We start from the raw sequence: 15489 nt of genomic DNA on the forward strand, positions 1-15489 counted from the left end.
TAGAATACAGAACACAGAATAAATAAGTCAAGACAATCCATGACATTTTTATTGAGCCTTTTAGATTAGGAGGTAAAAGGAAAGCAGCTCTCTTGAATACTTTACATAGCCGTAGGAAAATATCTGAGACTTAAAGGGATTATGTTTCTAAATTTTCCAGTTGACTCTTCCCTTACAAGCTCTAATTAGCCACAGCTCATTTTTATGTTTGCTGATGTCCGATCTGAAGTACTGGTTTCAGTCAATATCTACTAATTCCACTTCAAAAATGAGCTTGGTGTTTGGTGGAATTCTGTGGGAAAAGGTCAAGGAAAACTTGAAAAGTGCATAATATTAAGAGTTGAAAAACCAGATTATATGTGGTAGAGACAGAATTAAAAGATCTAAGGTAAGCCAGAGATTATGCCAGTAGATTTAAGAGGACAGTTTTGTATTTGACTCAGACTAGCTTGAGTTTCTTAAAAGTATACTTGATAATCAATACCTCACTAATGCTACCAAATTAGCCAGTATCTTATGAAGGTTGCACTGTATTCAAAACCTATATGTTGGCAGAATTAAAAGACAAGTTTAGGTGTGCTTGGTGGTGCAGTTTTAAATCCCAGCACTCAGAAGGCAGAGGCGGACCTGAGGACAACCTGGTCTGTACAAATTCTAAGAAACAAAAGGTGAGAAGGCTTTCTTCATGATTTCACATGAGATGAATTTAACATTTTGAAGACTACAAGGAGGATGACCAATCCCAAACCTCACACCTTATCATCTATAAATTACAGTATCAAAACTAATTGGGCAAACAAGAATGGAATCACCTTTCCAATTAACTACTAGATCAATTTACTCTAAAATGGTCTAGAATCATTGCCTTTCTGCGTTTTGTAAATGTTGACAAACTGGGCCCTATCATACAAATACTGTAATCCTTAATAAATGCTTACTAACATTATTTGTCCTGTGGTCTCCTTCACTTACACGTGGTAAACTTTCATTTCTAAGTTTTTGATTTCTCTAATTGTAAGAGCAAGACAAGGTCTGACTATTGTGCATTGACAGAAAACCATACTAGATGGTTCTAGTCAGTGTCCTGAGCAGGGGGGCAAAGGGTATTCTCCACATCAGGAAGACTATCTGGAAAGGAGTCTTGGTTTGTTGGCTTGCTTCTGTGAGCACATACATACCCACAACATACCAACGGAGGTCCAACAACTTGTGGGCATAAGAATCTTGAATCCAAGAATTCAGGTTACAAGGCTTGGTGGCAAACTTGGGTGGGGAGGGTGTGTGCTATAAAGGAAAAGGATACTTGGCATCGGGCTGTCCTTTCTTTCCATAGGCCCATTCTGGTTCAATCTCCAGTCGAGCCTTTTCTCCTTTACTCATAGTCAAGAGCGCTTCATCCCACTAAAACCAAAATAAGTTATGGCATGTTTCAAAAATCATGTAACAAAGAACAACAAATATACCTAATTTTTTTTTTAATTCTGTTGGGGGCTGGAGATGGCTCAGAAGTTATGGGGACTTGGAGATGACTTCAGTTCTCACAACCCACATCAGACAGCTCCTCCTGAAAAACCCTCTTTTAACCTTTATGGATAACCATACACAGCATATATAAAACACAAAATATTTATGTGTGTTGAGACAGACCCTGATGTATCTATGTAACCCTGGCTTGTACTCCTTGTTAAAGGCTCCATTCAGCCTTTTTTCTTTTTTGCCTTGTTGAGTTAGAGATCAAACCTTGCACTTGTCAGTCAAGCTACATCCTCATCTAAAACCTTTACTTGGTATTTTGCATTGTTTTGGGTCCTACACAGGAATCTTAGGCATAGAGAAAGCAGTCTCTTTTTTTTTTGTTGTTGTTGTTTTGTTTGTTTGTCTTTTGGTATTTTGTTTTGTTTTTCAAGACAAGGTTTCTCTGTATCGCTCTGGCTGTCCTGGAACTCACCAGGCTGGCCTAGAACTCAGAAATTCGCCTGCCTCTGCCTCGAGTGCTGGGATTAAAGGCGTGCACCACCATGCCCGGCTCAGTCTGTCATTTTTATAGCTACATTAAGTAAGCATTTTAGTTATAACATTTTGGATGTCTGGGGAGCTACAATTTGAACAATGGGTAGTCTCTAACATGAAAATTTGAGGAAATTTTCAGCACAATTTCTAATTTCTTCAGTACATTGTAATAATAGTTAATCCTAAGTCTAACATCCTTAAGATTTATTTTCCATATGCTTGTGCAAACAAAAGCATGCTGATTTTAGAAATAAGAAATAATTCCTGTTCCTACAAGTATTTCAGTGGAATAGATGTTTTCATTATATGTGACATAGCTATATAATGTTTTATAAGAAGCCTAAATGTGAAAGGCTGTTTTCAGTCACATTACCTTACAAAGAAAAACTATAAGGTACTATATATTGGCATAAATATATGAGTCCCTATTATATCAAATTATACTCAGCTTATACCTTTGGGGTTTGTAAGTAATTGTCTTATTTCAGACAGGGTCTCTGTGGCCTTGGGAGTGCTGGAACTTATCTACATCTGCCTATAGAGTGCTAGGTATGAGCCAGCATGCCAGACCCAGGATTCTTATTTTATAGATGAGGAAAATGACACATGGAAAACTAGTACCAGATCAGCCAGCAAGGATAATATGATATCTGTCTGACTTCAAAGATTATTTTTACTGTATCACCAATCCTAATTCTTGGATTTTAAAAAATGTTTTTGTGGGAGGCAGACATGGGCGGATTTCTGAGTTTGGGGCCAGCCTGGTCTACAAAGTGAGTTCCAGGACAGCCAGGGCTACACAGAGAAACCCTGTCTCAGAACCCCCCCCCAAAAAAAAAGGGGGGGGGATGGGGGGGGGCTGAAGAGATGGCTCAGTGGTTAAGAGCTGAGTTGACTACTCTCTCAAAGGATCCTGGTTCAGTTCCCAGCAGCCACATGGCAGCTCACAACTAAATCGAGCTCCAGGGCATTCAACACCTTCACAGGAACATATACCAATGTACATAAAATTGAAAAAATCACTTAAAAAGTGTGGCCTTGTTTAGAGGCATTGCTGGAGGTGGTTGGTCGCTGAGGTTTCAGAAGCCTAGGCCACAGGCAGGTACCTGGTACCTGCCGATCAGGATGTAAAAATTTTAACTATTTCAGCCCCTATGCTCTTGGCTATGAGGTTCATGAACTATGCAAAAAGTGTTGTCTTGGTCATGGTGTTTCTTCATAGCTACAGAATAATACTTAAGATGCATTTAGAATCTAACCTAGGTAGGACCTTTCACATGGTAGGCAAGTGTGCCATCGCAAAGCTGCTCCCCTTCCCCACAATCCAAACTTTTTACAGCCTTACAACACAAATGGCACGTATTTAGAAAACCTATATACTCATTTGCCATCTTTACTTACTCCTCTGATAACCTTGCCTACTCCGACCTTAAAACTTAAAGGCTTGGCATTTTTCTTCTTCTTTGAACCTGCAAAACAGATTTTCTTTTTAATTACCTTCTAAACTGTAATGTTAGGCACTTAAGAACTACACAGTCAAGTTACAAAATAATTTTAAAGCGTGTTTGAAGTATGTTTTATGATACTTTATGTATACCTATAGCTGCACACCTCAAGGGTAACACAGGAAAGCAGAGAACCACTAAATAACATGCTCTGTTACCTTCTTTCTTCCATTGAGGTAGAGGCTCACTGTGTAGCTGGCATAGTCCCTGAATTTGCAGTGAATTTCTGCCTTTTGTTTCCAGAGTGCTGGGATTAAGGCTATGAGCTACCACACCCAGCTCATTTTTTCTCTTTTATATTAAAATCCTAAAGCATTCTGAAGCACTGCTAGGTCTGAATGTCATTTTTCCTTACTAACTTGATACTGAGGCTTGGTCCCCAATGTTGACAGTTTGGGGGAACCTTCAAGAGGTGATTGTATGCATATTATTAATGCTTTTGTTCATAGGAACAAGTTCCTCACTCCTGCGGAGCTGAGTAGTTGAGGGGTGGACTACTGGCAAACAAAGCAGGCAGAGAGCACTGACCTCTCTCAATCATGGCCACAAAAATACCACCAGGTGTGCAGAGGATACCACTTCCACTTGGAGCACTACGGCTCACAGCTAAACCAAATCTCTAACAATTTCAAAAGATCTAAAACAGACAAAGCTTGCAAGTTCCTCATCCCTTGCTTGCCAAATAATCAAGATTAGCCAGCCAGCAACCTATGAATGGTAGAATACTGCCAAGAAAATCTTGGTACAAACGACATCAAGGAAAAGAAAAGCAAAGAAAAAGAATGCCATCTGTCTACTGCACAAAAGTTAACACTTACTTGTTTGAATGTTAGTATCAAAAACAGTCCCATCTGGGAGTGTCCCAGTATACCAGCAGTGAACAACATCCCCCTTTTTAGGAAAGTTGGTTTTATCTCCCTTTTTTAGAATAGATTTTGTGTATTTTGGTGGACCCTAAAAATAAATGCATATAGTTATTTATGTTCTTTTTAAAAGATGACAGAAACATTCTCAAAGATCAGAGTGATAAAATATCAGTAGCCAACGTCTATAAGACACTGTCAACCAAACGATGAGAATACTATTTAAACACAAGGCTATAACTGAAAGCCATATAACTTAGAGCTTCTTAGGAAATTCTTATGGCAAGATTGTCATTCCAATTCTCAGAAAACTTCTATTACATTAATAAGGTATTATAACCCCTGACACACACACACATACACACAAATTTGAGTTGTACTGGCACCAATAATTGTATTACTAGATTTTTTTCATCCTAGCTTATGAAAATTAATAGTTATACTGCCTCCATCCACAACCTGAATATGACTACTAAAGAATCTTAGATGGACCCAGGACACCTTTAATCCTAACACTCAAAGAGACAGACAGCAGATTGTAAATTCAAGGCCAGCCTAATATACATACCGAGTTTCAGGCCAGTCAGTTACAAGATGACATATACAAAAGAAAAATATCCTGTTAGCCACTAAGTACCCATGAGAGCAATAAATTGCATTTTGATTTTGAAAATAATGTGACTTTGGCCAAGAATTGATCAACTTCACATGAATTTAGACCAGATCTAATAAGCACTGTCTGCTTCATTTCTTCACTATTTTTCCTGTTGTTCCAAAGTACAAGCATAGAAATAACAGAGATGGGTACAGGATCAGTAAGGGAGAAATCTAGAAAGGAGAGAATGTATTTTTGACTTCAATATTCCCAACTTAACAAAACAAGAGCTTGCTTTTTCTTTCTTCCCCACCCCCGGAGTTTTATTTCTATACAGGAGAAATAAAAGGAGAATTTAAGTATTCTTAAATACTTAAATGTCGAAAGCTACAGGGCTTAAAAATTATCCTTTAAGATTCTTTGAATTGCTTCTGGCTCTTAGGAAGTTGTATTTTTACTAGAAAAATCTTTCTATACAAATTTTGGGGGGCCAAGGTATGACTTACATAGCCTCTTACTGCCTTGGTACTCACTATGTAGACCAGGCTGGCCTCGAAGTCACAGAGATCTGCTTTCCTCTGCCTCCTGAGTGTTGGGTTAAAAATATGTACCAGCACCTTTTTTCTAAACTCTTTAGCAATATGCTATCTATCTTGCCTTACAATAAATTCATCCAAACTGCTTTATGTGTACATACCTACAAACATAAAATTTGTGCTTCTGACCAATAGGAAAAAAATTCTAAAAAAGTAACCGGCTCTCTGACTTAACTACACCTTAACTAACTTCGATACACCTTAACTTACACTCTGTGAAAACATACCCAAATGCTTTAAAGATTGATACTGACTGCTTACAGCTGGATCTTGCATTGGTTGAGGCACAAAGATGAAGAGTTTGAAGCCAACCTAGACTACAAGTAAAATCATATCTCACCAACAAACAACCCCCCTCCAAAGACTTTACCAGATTCTTCAAGCTTTATACAATAACATAAAACTTGGGTTGAGAACAATTAATCATGAACTCATAACTTAAAACCAGTTGTGGACTATTTTCCATAGCTAGGCACACTATATTCATTACAAAGGCTAATAATATCTTAAAGGAAGTTTCTTTAATTCACCCTGACTTGGCTACGGAATCGGGTTCTTAAAATAGTCCAGAAACCTTGGGAGCTTTAGCCAGAAGCTCCTAGCTAGCTCTTTGTTTTATTTCTATACTAAGAATAGGGAGAGTCACTGTAGTCCAAATCACAGCTTAGTTCTAAAAACGTGGCTATATTCAGCCATGCCTCAGTTTATTTATAGAGATTTAAAGCAAATGTTAGGTGGGCTTGGGGGTGGGGGTTATCAGGCTTTTAATGACTGCTAGTCAGGTGATGGAGGCCAGCCTGTACAACTTAGTGAAGCCCTTCTCAAAACTGAAACAAGTACTTGCATTAGTTTAATGGCATAACCCCTATCTACCTTTCATGAGGGCTAAGTCCAACCCTACTACTACATATAGAAGAAAAACAGAAGAGAAAGGTAAAATATATTATATACAGACCTCATCAAGAGTCTCTTCAGACTTGGAGTCTTTGGGTTTATCGTCACTAAGCTTCACATTCTTCACCTGGTCAGACACTTTACTTGTAGTTTCAGTACCCTTGAAACGCTGTAAAAAAAACATTCTAAGATGAATACTGAGGACAAGCTAATAACTAGGAGGAGTATCTAGCATTCCCTTTCAGGAAATGAGCATCTGCACAATGAAGACACTGATCAAGGAGTGGAACAAAGCCCACTACCCAAGGGGATCGCCTGAACACAAAGATATTGCTGATTTAAATAGAAAGTGAATAAATCATGACCCTTAAACCACTGCATGGTAAAAATCCTAAACAAGTGTCATGACCTTCAGACAAGCAACTCAGATAAGAGATGTGTACACTCATAGATCATTCCATAAAAATGTTCTTGAAGATGATGACTGCTTTAGAGTAAACAAATGTTAAAAATGTTTTAAAAATCTATTTTTCTTAAAGGCTACCCAAACCAATATATTCTTTAACAACATATTATAACAATGTAGAGAATGCCAACTGACTTAATGGATTTATGACCTAAGAATTTGCAAGGCAGTGGTGGCACATGCCTTCAATCCCAGCACTTGGGAGGCAGAAGTAGTCTGATTTCTGAGTTCGAGGCGAGCCTGGTCTACACAAAGAAACCCTGTCTGGAAAAACCAAAAACCAAAAAAAGAAAGAAAAAAGATTTTGTTTCAATTTATAACACTAGGAAATTAAAAAACAAACAAACAAAAACAACAAAAAAATGGTTCCTATAAAAATAACCCAAACACTGAACCATGTTTTAAATTAACCTTGCTTGATATGACAAAGCCCAATTATGATCACAGCTAAGAAAAACTATGGGTGGAAAAACCTCACTCTTCAAAAAGAAAACTGCAGTTAAAATTTGTGTGTAGAAATAAAATTTCTAAATGAAATTCTTTTAATAGGATATGATCACTTACCTTACTTTCAAAAAGATGATTATAGGCATTAACCAAATGGTCCTTATTAGCAGTCTTGGCTACATTTTTTATGTTTCCCAGTAATTTATGCTCTGCAAGAAACTACAAAGAAAAAAGCTGATTAGTTCAATCATTTTCCCTCAAGTAGAAAGGATCTAAAATAAGAAATGTACTCTGGAGCTGAGGCTGTAACTCAGGAGGTAGAGTGCTTGACTGATACACACAAACCACTGGGCTCTATTCCACACACCACATCAACTGCATTTGCACACCTAAAATCCCAGCACTGAGAAGCAGCAAGGCCATGGCCAGGTATATAGTGAATGCACGCCTAGGCTGAGGTACATGAGACCCTGTCTCATTATAGTCTGAGACAGGAGGATCCCTTCAGCTCAGGAATTCAAGACCAGTCTGGTCAGATAGTAAGACCCTGTCTCAAGACCAAGAAACTTAGAAACAATCTTTTTGCGCTAGCTGCTGTGATTTTTAATAGAAATAATGAAGAAATAAAACAAACACTGTACTTTATATCTCATTCTTTAAAAGCTGATTTTAAAATATCAGGTATTAAAGGGCTACAACTATACAGTATATATGGCAGACAGATTCATTCTAACCTTTCTCCCATTACAGAATACCCAGAAAAGATTATCTAGACATTAAGAATACTATAAACAGTTGCTTCTGATAGAATGCTTTTTGCCATGCCTTTGGAAGCCTCAAGCCAAGTCGGGAATAGCTACCAGGACCCACTTACAACCTACTATCTGGTGATAGTAGGATAGTGTATGGCTTATGGCATCATATTATCTGGACTAAAATCTTAGCTCTTACCCTAGTCTGGGATCAAGCTTTTCAAAAGACTCATGTTTAGTCTGATGACCTGGGTTCAATCCATGTGTCCTGAACGGTAGGAGAAAACAGGCTCCTGCAAGCTGTCTTCTGAGCCCTCCACCACATACACACAAAGTAAAGTTAAAAAGCACCAGGTTCCTTATTGTACAAGATTAGTAGAAGCATGTGTATCAAGAGTGATGAGAGAAAGTTGAAGTAGAATAATAGTCACATTGTAAGGGCCTACCTAACAAACCTGAATTTGATCCCCAGAACGCACACCCAGAGAACTGATTCTTACAAACTGTCCTCTGAATTCCACAAGTGTCACGGCACTCATGTCCACACACATTAAGCCAATATATAAATAAGTGTGAAAACAAAGCAGCTCCAAGCCTGAGCCAGGATGAAGAGCTCACAAGCAAGACTGCCTCAAGAAGCAAAAATTAAGCAACAACAACAAAATCAATAATCAATTCATAGTGTGTTCATCTTAAAATCTGGTGACAGTACAAAATCTTGTGTGTTAAAATTAAAAAAACAAAAACAACAACAAAAAAAAACCCTTGTATGTTTGTGAGTGCCTATGGGCACTCCAAAAGTGTAAATGTTATGTTCAAGTCTGAATTCCCTATGTGGAAGTTTGAGCCAGCTTGAGACAGGTTCTCTCTTACAGGCTAGCTGGCCTAAGAGCTTCCAGGGATTCTCTAGTCCCCATTTCCCATAAAACGCTGTGATTCTAGGCGCATACACATGAAGTCTCCTACAGCTTCAGAGTGGTTCTGCCATCTGAACATCATAACATCATGCTTGTGAGCCACCCCTCCAGCCCTTTATTCTAGTCTCCTTCCTTTACTGTATTTTCTTATTTTCTCAAGCTGTCTCCTCCAGCTAAGAGTTTTGGAAACTTTCAACAGAAAGTCCCTACTGCACTTTTCTGCCTTTGCTTTTTCTCTTCTTTCCTCTCTCAATATGTAACCCTGGCCAGCCGAGAATTGACTATGTAGTTAGTCTAGGCTGACCTGCAACTCGGATCTTCCTGCCTCTGGAATTAAAGGCATGCACCACCACGATCTCTACTGTAAATGAGAAAAGACTGGCGAAAGGAGATAAAAGTTGGTTATATAGAAGCAATCAGTTACTTCAGCACTCTTGCCATTTCTTTGAAAGAGTCCAGAAAAATACCTAAAATATAACTATCTAATAGTTTATGAGTAACAAAAATAATGACCATCAACTAATTTAGGTAAGAGACTATCACTGGGGAACAAAAATTATCACAAAACTGTTATATGTTCCAAGTCTCTTGAAATGGTCCAAGTCAGGTCAGTGGCGCCAAAGAGTCTAGAAGAAGAAAAACAATTAAAAACTTTACAGTCTACATTGGGATAAATAAGCTGTTTAAAGACAGCTTAAAGAAGTACAGTATTGAGGTATTAAATGCCCAACTCTACTGCTGAACATCATAATGGCTCAAGAGAATACCCATTAAAATGGCAAGTGGGTCTATCCACAAAGGGGTCTTTTCCTTTCACCCTTGTATATTCACTCAAACAGTTCTACAGTGTACTACACGTTTCATAAATATGGCTGGACCATATCCTGACGCCTGGAGAAGCGTGAGAGTTCTCAATCTCAATCAAAAAATACAATCTTTTCAAAAGAACCCAGAAACGTTTTAAACTGAAATGGCAGGACTGTAAAAACACAGGCATGAGTATGTGAATGATCACTGGAAAATACCCATTTAAATGTCACTAAATGCATTTTCATATTTTGGAATCACACAACACTCGCTATCTTGACATTTTAGAATCTGAAAATCTGTAGCAAAACTTAATTTAGGCTGCACCTTCTATTTTAAAATGGTAGATAGATGCATATCATGTATGACCACTGAGGCAGGGCAGTGGTGGTGCGCACCTTTAATCCCAGCACTTGGGAGGCAGAGGCAGGTGGATTTCTGAGTTGGAGGCCAGCCTGGTCTACAGAGTGAGTTCCAGGACAGCCAGGGCTATACAGAGAAACTCTGTCTCGAAAAAAACAAAAAAACACACCCCCCCCAAAAAAAAAACCCAAAACAATTTAACTGAGGTAAGAAACATGACGTGATGGAGCAGGGCTGTTATTCCTAGCACTTGCTAGATAAAGGTAAGGACATGGGAGTTTTAGGCCTGTCTGGGCTATATGAGATGTTGCCTCCAAAAAGATTAAGGAGTCAGGGGACTGGGGTGGGGGTGGGAATGAATGACCGACCGTTCCTGAAGGACAAAAGTCTAACAAAATAACCCGTGACTACAAAATGGGTGGCTAAGATGCAGACAAGGCTGAAAGCTGCATTATACAACTAGAATTTTTCAAATCTGCGTGCTTATAATAACTGAAGCCCGCCGTATTAAAAATTCACATTTAATTCCCCTAAGGTTATTTTGTAAAAGATTTGTAACAACAACAAAAAAAAGTTAAAACAGTAATATGTGGGTTTCTGAAAATCACGGATCATAGTTCGGTATTTAGTACATGGGTAAGACAAACTAGATGCACACGAGGCTCCCTCGCATCTTTACACCCCTCCCTCCCATTTCCCAGTGGCCAGCACTATGCGCCCGGTCAGCATGCACTCCCGAGTCCTCGCCCCCGCCTCAGACGCCAGCATTTCAGGGTCCTTCTCCTCAGGTCCTCGGCCCTCCCAGATCCTGTCTGAGATTTAAATCTACGGCCGCAGCTCCAGGGCCTGCCCTAGGAAATAAGGGCCGAACCCCGCGGAATCTGGGGCGGCCCAAGGGGCGGGAGAGTGGGAGCTCACGCGGGCCGCTCAGGCCTGGCCAGCACCGGCCACAGAGAGCGAGGGCGGGGGCACCGAGGAATCCGGTATGTAAGGCATTTCCAGGGGGGTGAAGCTGCCCCGGGACGCCCCGGCCTGGCCGCCCAGATGCCTTTGGTACCGAATCTGAACCGTGATCCTGCAGAAACTTGATAATGTCCTTCTTGGGCAGCTGCTCGCTGCGCAGCTGCTCCACGGTCCATGCACGCTGCGGAACAGCCGCCGCCATCTTCCCCCGCTGCTGCTGCTGCACTGAGCCAGCCCGCCTCAATCCGGCGCGGTCCCGCCCTCAGGGCGTGGCCCGGGTTTACGCCACGCTCTAGGGGTGGGGCCTCCGCCTTTCGGAGTCAGCCCACACTTTCTACGCATGCGCGGCGCTCGAGGAGGCGGGGCTTCTGCTTTGCTGAGCCTGGGAGCTTCTTCTGTCCACTCTCTGTCCGCACGGGGCCTGCGGGGGACTCCGGGGCCAGGCCGCCATGGTCCTAAACCGGATTGGGTCATGAGCTACGGTGATGTCAAGACTGGGCTGTGAGGGCCTTGTTGAGTAGAATGAAAATCTGTGCAGGTCGCTTGGCCAGCTGCATGCAGTGATGATGTCAAACTTTATTTTGACGCTTTCTGAGGCGTTCTTTGGGCATTCACCACGACCACTGGTTTATTATTTACGGCTTACTATGTCTTTAAAAATACAGATTGTGAACGGTTTAAGGGAAATAACAGCATTCGGGTTTCAATCTCATTTTATCTAGTTCTACTCTAATCTTATCTGGATTGGCCTGGTCCTTGCCCATCAAACAATTGACACAAAACTAAATGCAAACCTCCCCCGACAGAGCTTTGCCTACAAATTTAGAAACTTGAATAAAACAATGTAATTACGGTGTACTTGAAATACCTCTTTCCGATAGTGAGGGTGGTGTATGTACAGCAGGAGCTTCGCGTGTTTGTACTTTGCTTCAGTAACCGAGGGAATAGATGTTTACCGATTTTGTACTGGTACCCAAGACTAAAAGCAGAAAGCTATCACTAACAGAACTGGGCAAGAACACTTACTGCTCTATATCTGTAATTATTATGTGAGAGTTAAGATATGAAGTGTATGTCTGTAGCACTTAGGAGCCCTTATAGCCCCTTACAAGATGAGGCAGGCTACATGCAGAGTTCCAGGCCAGAGTGGGCCTCAGAGCAAGAACCCGTGTGAAACAAAAACATACGGAGGAAAACAGAAAAAGAAATCCCATGACAAAAATGTATTTGTTTTAGTTTCTCAATGAATGCAGGGCCAGAGCACATTCTTTAGACAGACAAAACATTAAAACAGCCATTTGTATAACACAAGACTGCATTTTCTCAGCATAGATGGAGAAAAATATTATTTATCTCTACTTTGCTTCAATCATGTTACGGTTACAAACGATGACTGAATGCTTGCCCTGGGGTCCCGAAGTAATGTATCTTAACCCCGTAAGTAGTATCTCGTTAGCAGTGACAGCTCATTGAAAGCACAGCAAAAACTACATTCTATTTACTTATGTTACTCTTGGCCTGGAAACTCTGGTCGTCAAGGATGACCTTGACCTGATTCTCCAGACTCCACCTCAGGCCAGAGCCAACGCGCCAGGTTTGAGATTGCCTTCAAGCCCGCTAGAGGGATGGGAAGGGTAACAAAACGAAAACAAACAAAACACACCAAAACTTGCAAAAATGCTAAATCCAGACACCTCCCCAAGCCTGTCACACACTTCGCGCAATACGCATGCGCTTTAGCAGGTTTCCGGAGTGGCAACCAATCATCTTCCCGCCGCAAAATCCGCGGCCGGTTCTTCAACCCGGCAGTCCCGCCCCCGGGACCCACTGGGTCGCTGGCCCGAGACTAATGGGCATCCGAGTCGCGACGGTTGCGCTGCTGTCCGGGCGGGTTCCTCAGCGGAGCTCCGCTGCTGCTGGGCACCATGAGCGGACGGCAGAGAACGCTCTTCCAGACGTGGGGGCCGAGCCTTGTGCGGGGCTCCGGAGACTCGGGATGCGTCCAGCCGCGCTCGCCCGCGATGGCGGAGGTGCTGCCGGAGGAGGACGACGAGGTGCTGCTGGTGGCGGCGTACGAGGCTGAGGGGCAGCTGGATCCCGGGGATGGCGGCTTCTGCGCGGCTGCGGGAGCCCTGTGGATCTACCCCACCAATTGCCCCGTGCGCGACTACCAGCTGGACATCTCCCGGAGCGCGCTGTTCTGCAACACCCTGGTGTGCCTGCCCACCGGGCTGGGGAAGACCTTCATTGCCGCCGTGGTCATGTATAATTTCTACCGCTGGTTCCCTTCTGGCAAGGTGGTTTTCATGGCACCCACGAAGCCCCTGGTAACACAGCAGATGGAAGCCTGCTTCCACGTAATGGGTATTCCACAGTCTCACATGGCTGAAATGACAGGTATCTTGAGAAAAACTAGGATCCCTGGGAAAAGCTGGCTCTTGTGGACATAGCTATGCCAGCAGAATTACTCAATGCAAATGTGTTCATCTTACATTCTTTCCCATAAGACGTCGTCTGTCGGTAGCAAAGCCCAGTCTGATGCATAGACTTTCTCTAGTTACCTTCAGAAGTATCTTGTAAATTGCCAGTGTTTTGAAACATTTGTATATGAGTGGGGGGTGGGGCGGGGCGGGGCGGAATGCTAAACATATTTCTGGCATCAGTCCCAGGAAGATTTCCCCGTTGAACAGTTTGCTTCCCCTCAGATCATCATCTTCTCCTTCTCCTCCTCTTCTACATTCTTCTATAGGCATTATTACCTAAAGACATTGTAGTTGCAGTCTTAGATAACAGCTTTGACCCTTGGGTTGCATCAGAGCTCCCAGGTGTCATTACAATTGTCCAGCCCTTCTTCCTTTAAGTAGAGTACCAGAGCATGAATGTATTCAAAAAGTAGGCCAGACTATTTATTTATAGTCTATAAATGATGGTCTGAAGTTTCCGAGTGTTCTCTGTCCCTCTGTGTGTTTCTTCTGTTTTGTGTTCCTGTATGGCTTGGCTGGCCTGGAACTCCCCAGATAGAGCGAGCTAGCCTTGAACTTACAGTTGTCCTACCTTAAGCTCCAGAGTCCTAGGGTTACAGGGAACTTTCGCTACATCCTGCTTCACTGTTACTTTTTTTTGTGGGGGGGAGAGGGGGGTGGTTCGAGACAGGGTTTCTCTGTATAGCCCTGGCGACATGTCCTGGAACTCACTTTGTAGACCAGGCTGGCCTCTAACTCAGAAATCCACCTGCCTCTGCCTCCAGAGTGCTGGGATAAAAGGCTTGCGCCACCACGCCCGGCTTCACTGTTACTTTTGTTCACAGGTTCCACTCAAGCTGTTACCAGGAAGGAGATATGGTCCAGCAGGAGAGTTCTTTTCCTGACACCGCAGGTCATGGTAAATGACCTTACTAGAGGGGCTGTTCCTGCCGCCCACGTAAAGTGTCTTGTGGTGGATGAAGCTCATAAGGCTCTTGGGAACTATGCTTACTGCCAGGTAATCATTTTGTCAAATGCTAGTTTGTAGAGGATGCATAAATTCTTAAGGGCCTTGGGGGAATAAGTCTCAGTGATGGGAACTATTGCTAGTGTGATTATAAACGCCTTGCGTTCACTCTGTCAGAACAGAGGGTGCTGGGAAATCTCTCTTGTCCATTTAGATCTGTATTTGCTGCTTTTCCCCCCCTTTTCTTTTCTCTTTTCCTCTTTCTTTCTCTTTTTTCTTTTATGAGACAGCATCTCTCTATGTAGCGTTGCTGGCCTGGAATTCACCAGGCTGGTCTTGAATTCTCAGAGCTCTTCAGGCCTCTGATAGGCATATGCTACCACACTCAACTCTCTGATATCTTCTTAATTTTAGCAAGAGTATTAGTCATGGTTCTCTAGAGTCACAGAACTTATGGGTAGTCTTTATGTAGTAAGGGAATTTGTTGATAACTTACAGTCTACAGTCCAACTCCCAAACAATGGCAGCTGCAGCTGTGACTGGAAGTCCAAGGATCTAGCAGTTGCTTAGGTCCACAAGGCAAGCAGACAAAGAAGAGAGAATCTGCTTCCAATGTCCTTATGTAGGTCCCCACTACAAGGTGTGGCCCAGATTAAAGGTGTGTGCCATCATGCCTGGATAATGTCAGATGTAGGTTGTGTTTCTTGCCTTCCTTCCCAGTAAGGAATTTCACCTTTAAGAATTTGCTTCCCACCTGGTGTGGTGGCGCACGCCTTTAATCCCAGCATTCAGGAGGCAGAGGCAGGCGGATTTCTGAGTTCGAGGCCAGCCTGGTCAACAGAGTGAGTTCCAGGACAGCCAGGGCTACACAGAGAAACCCTA

The 15489-nt window shown here is 42.2% G+C and overlaps 2 protein-coding genes across 3 annotated transcripts in view; one reads left to right on the forward strand and one right to left on the reverse strand.

Moving 5' to 3' along the window:
• Positions 1-23: 23 nt before the first annotated feature.
• Fkbp3 (FKBP prolyl isomerase 3) lies at positions 24-11502 on the reverse strand. Its single transcript, XM_021178957.2, has 7 exons — positions 11273-11502; positions 7494-7595; positions 6525-6632; positions 4334-4469; positions 3412-3479; positions 1304-1401; positions 24-292 (listed from the first exon to the last, which is right to left on the reverse strand). Exons 1-7 carry the CDS (start codon positions 11378-11380, stop codon positions 238-240), a joined length of 675 nt encoding a protein of 224 aa, XP_021034616.1. The 5' UTR covers positions 11381-11502; the 3' UTR covers positions 24-237.
• Positions 11503-13003: 1501 nt separating this feature from the next.
• Positions 13004-15489, forward strand: part of Fancm (FA complementation group M) — a 57466-nt gene continuing 54980 nt past the window's right edge. For both annotated transcript variants that reach the window (XM_021179626.2, XM_029484735.1), the window contains exons 1-2: positions 13004-13575; positions 14486-14658. In XM_021179626.2, coding sequence (XP_021035285.1) covers positions 13104-13575; positions 14486-14658 — 645 coding nt within the window. In that variant the 5' untranslated portion in view covers positions 13004-13103. The remainder of the gene's footprint in view (positions 13576-14485; positions 14659-15489) is intronic.

This window comes from Mus caroli, chromosome 12 (assembly GCF_900094665.2).
Source record: "Mus caroli chromosome 12, CAROLI_EIJ_v1.1, whole genome shotgun sequence".
In the NCBI taxonomy this organism is placed as follows: Eukaryota; Metazoa; Chordata; class Mammalia; order Rodentia; family Muridae; genus Mus; species Mus caroli.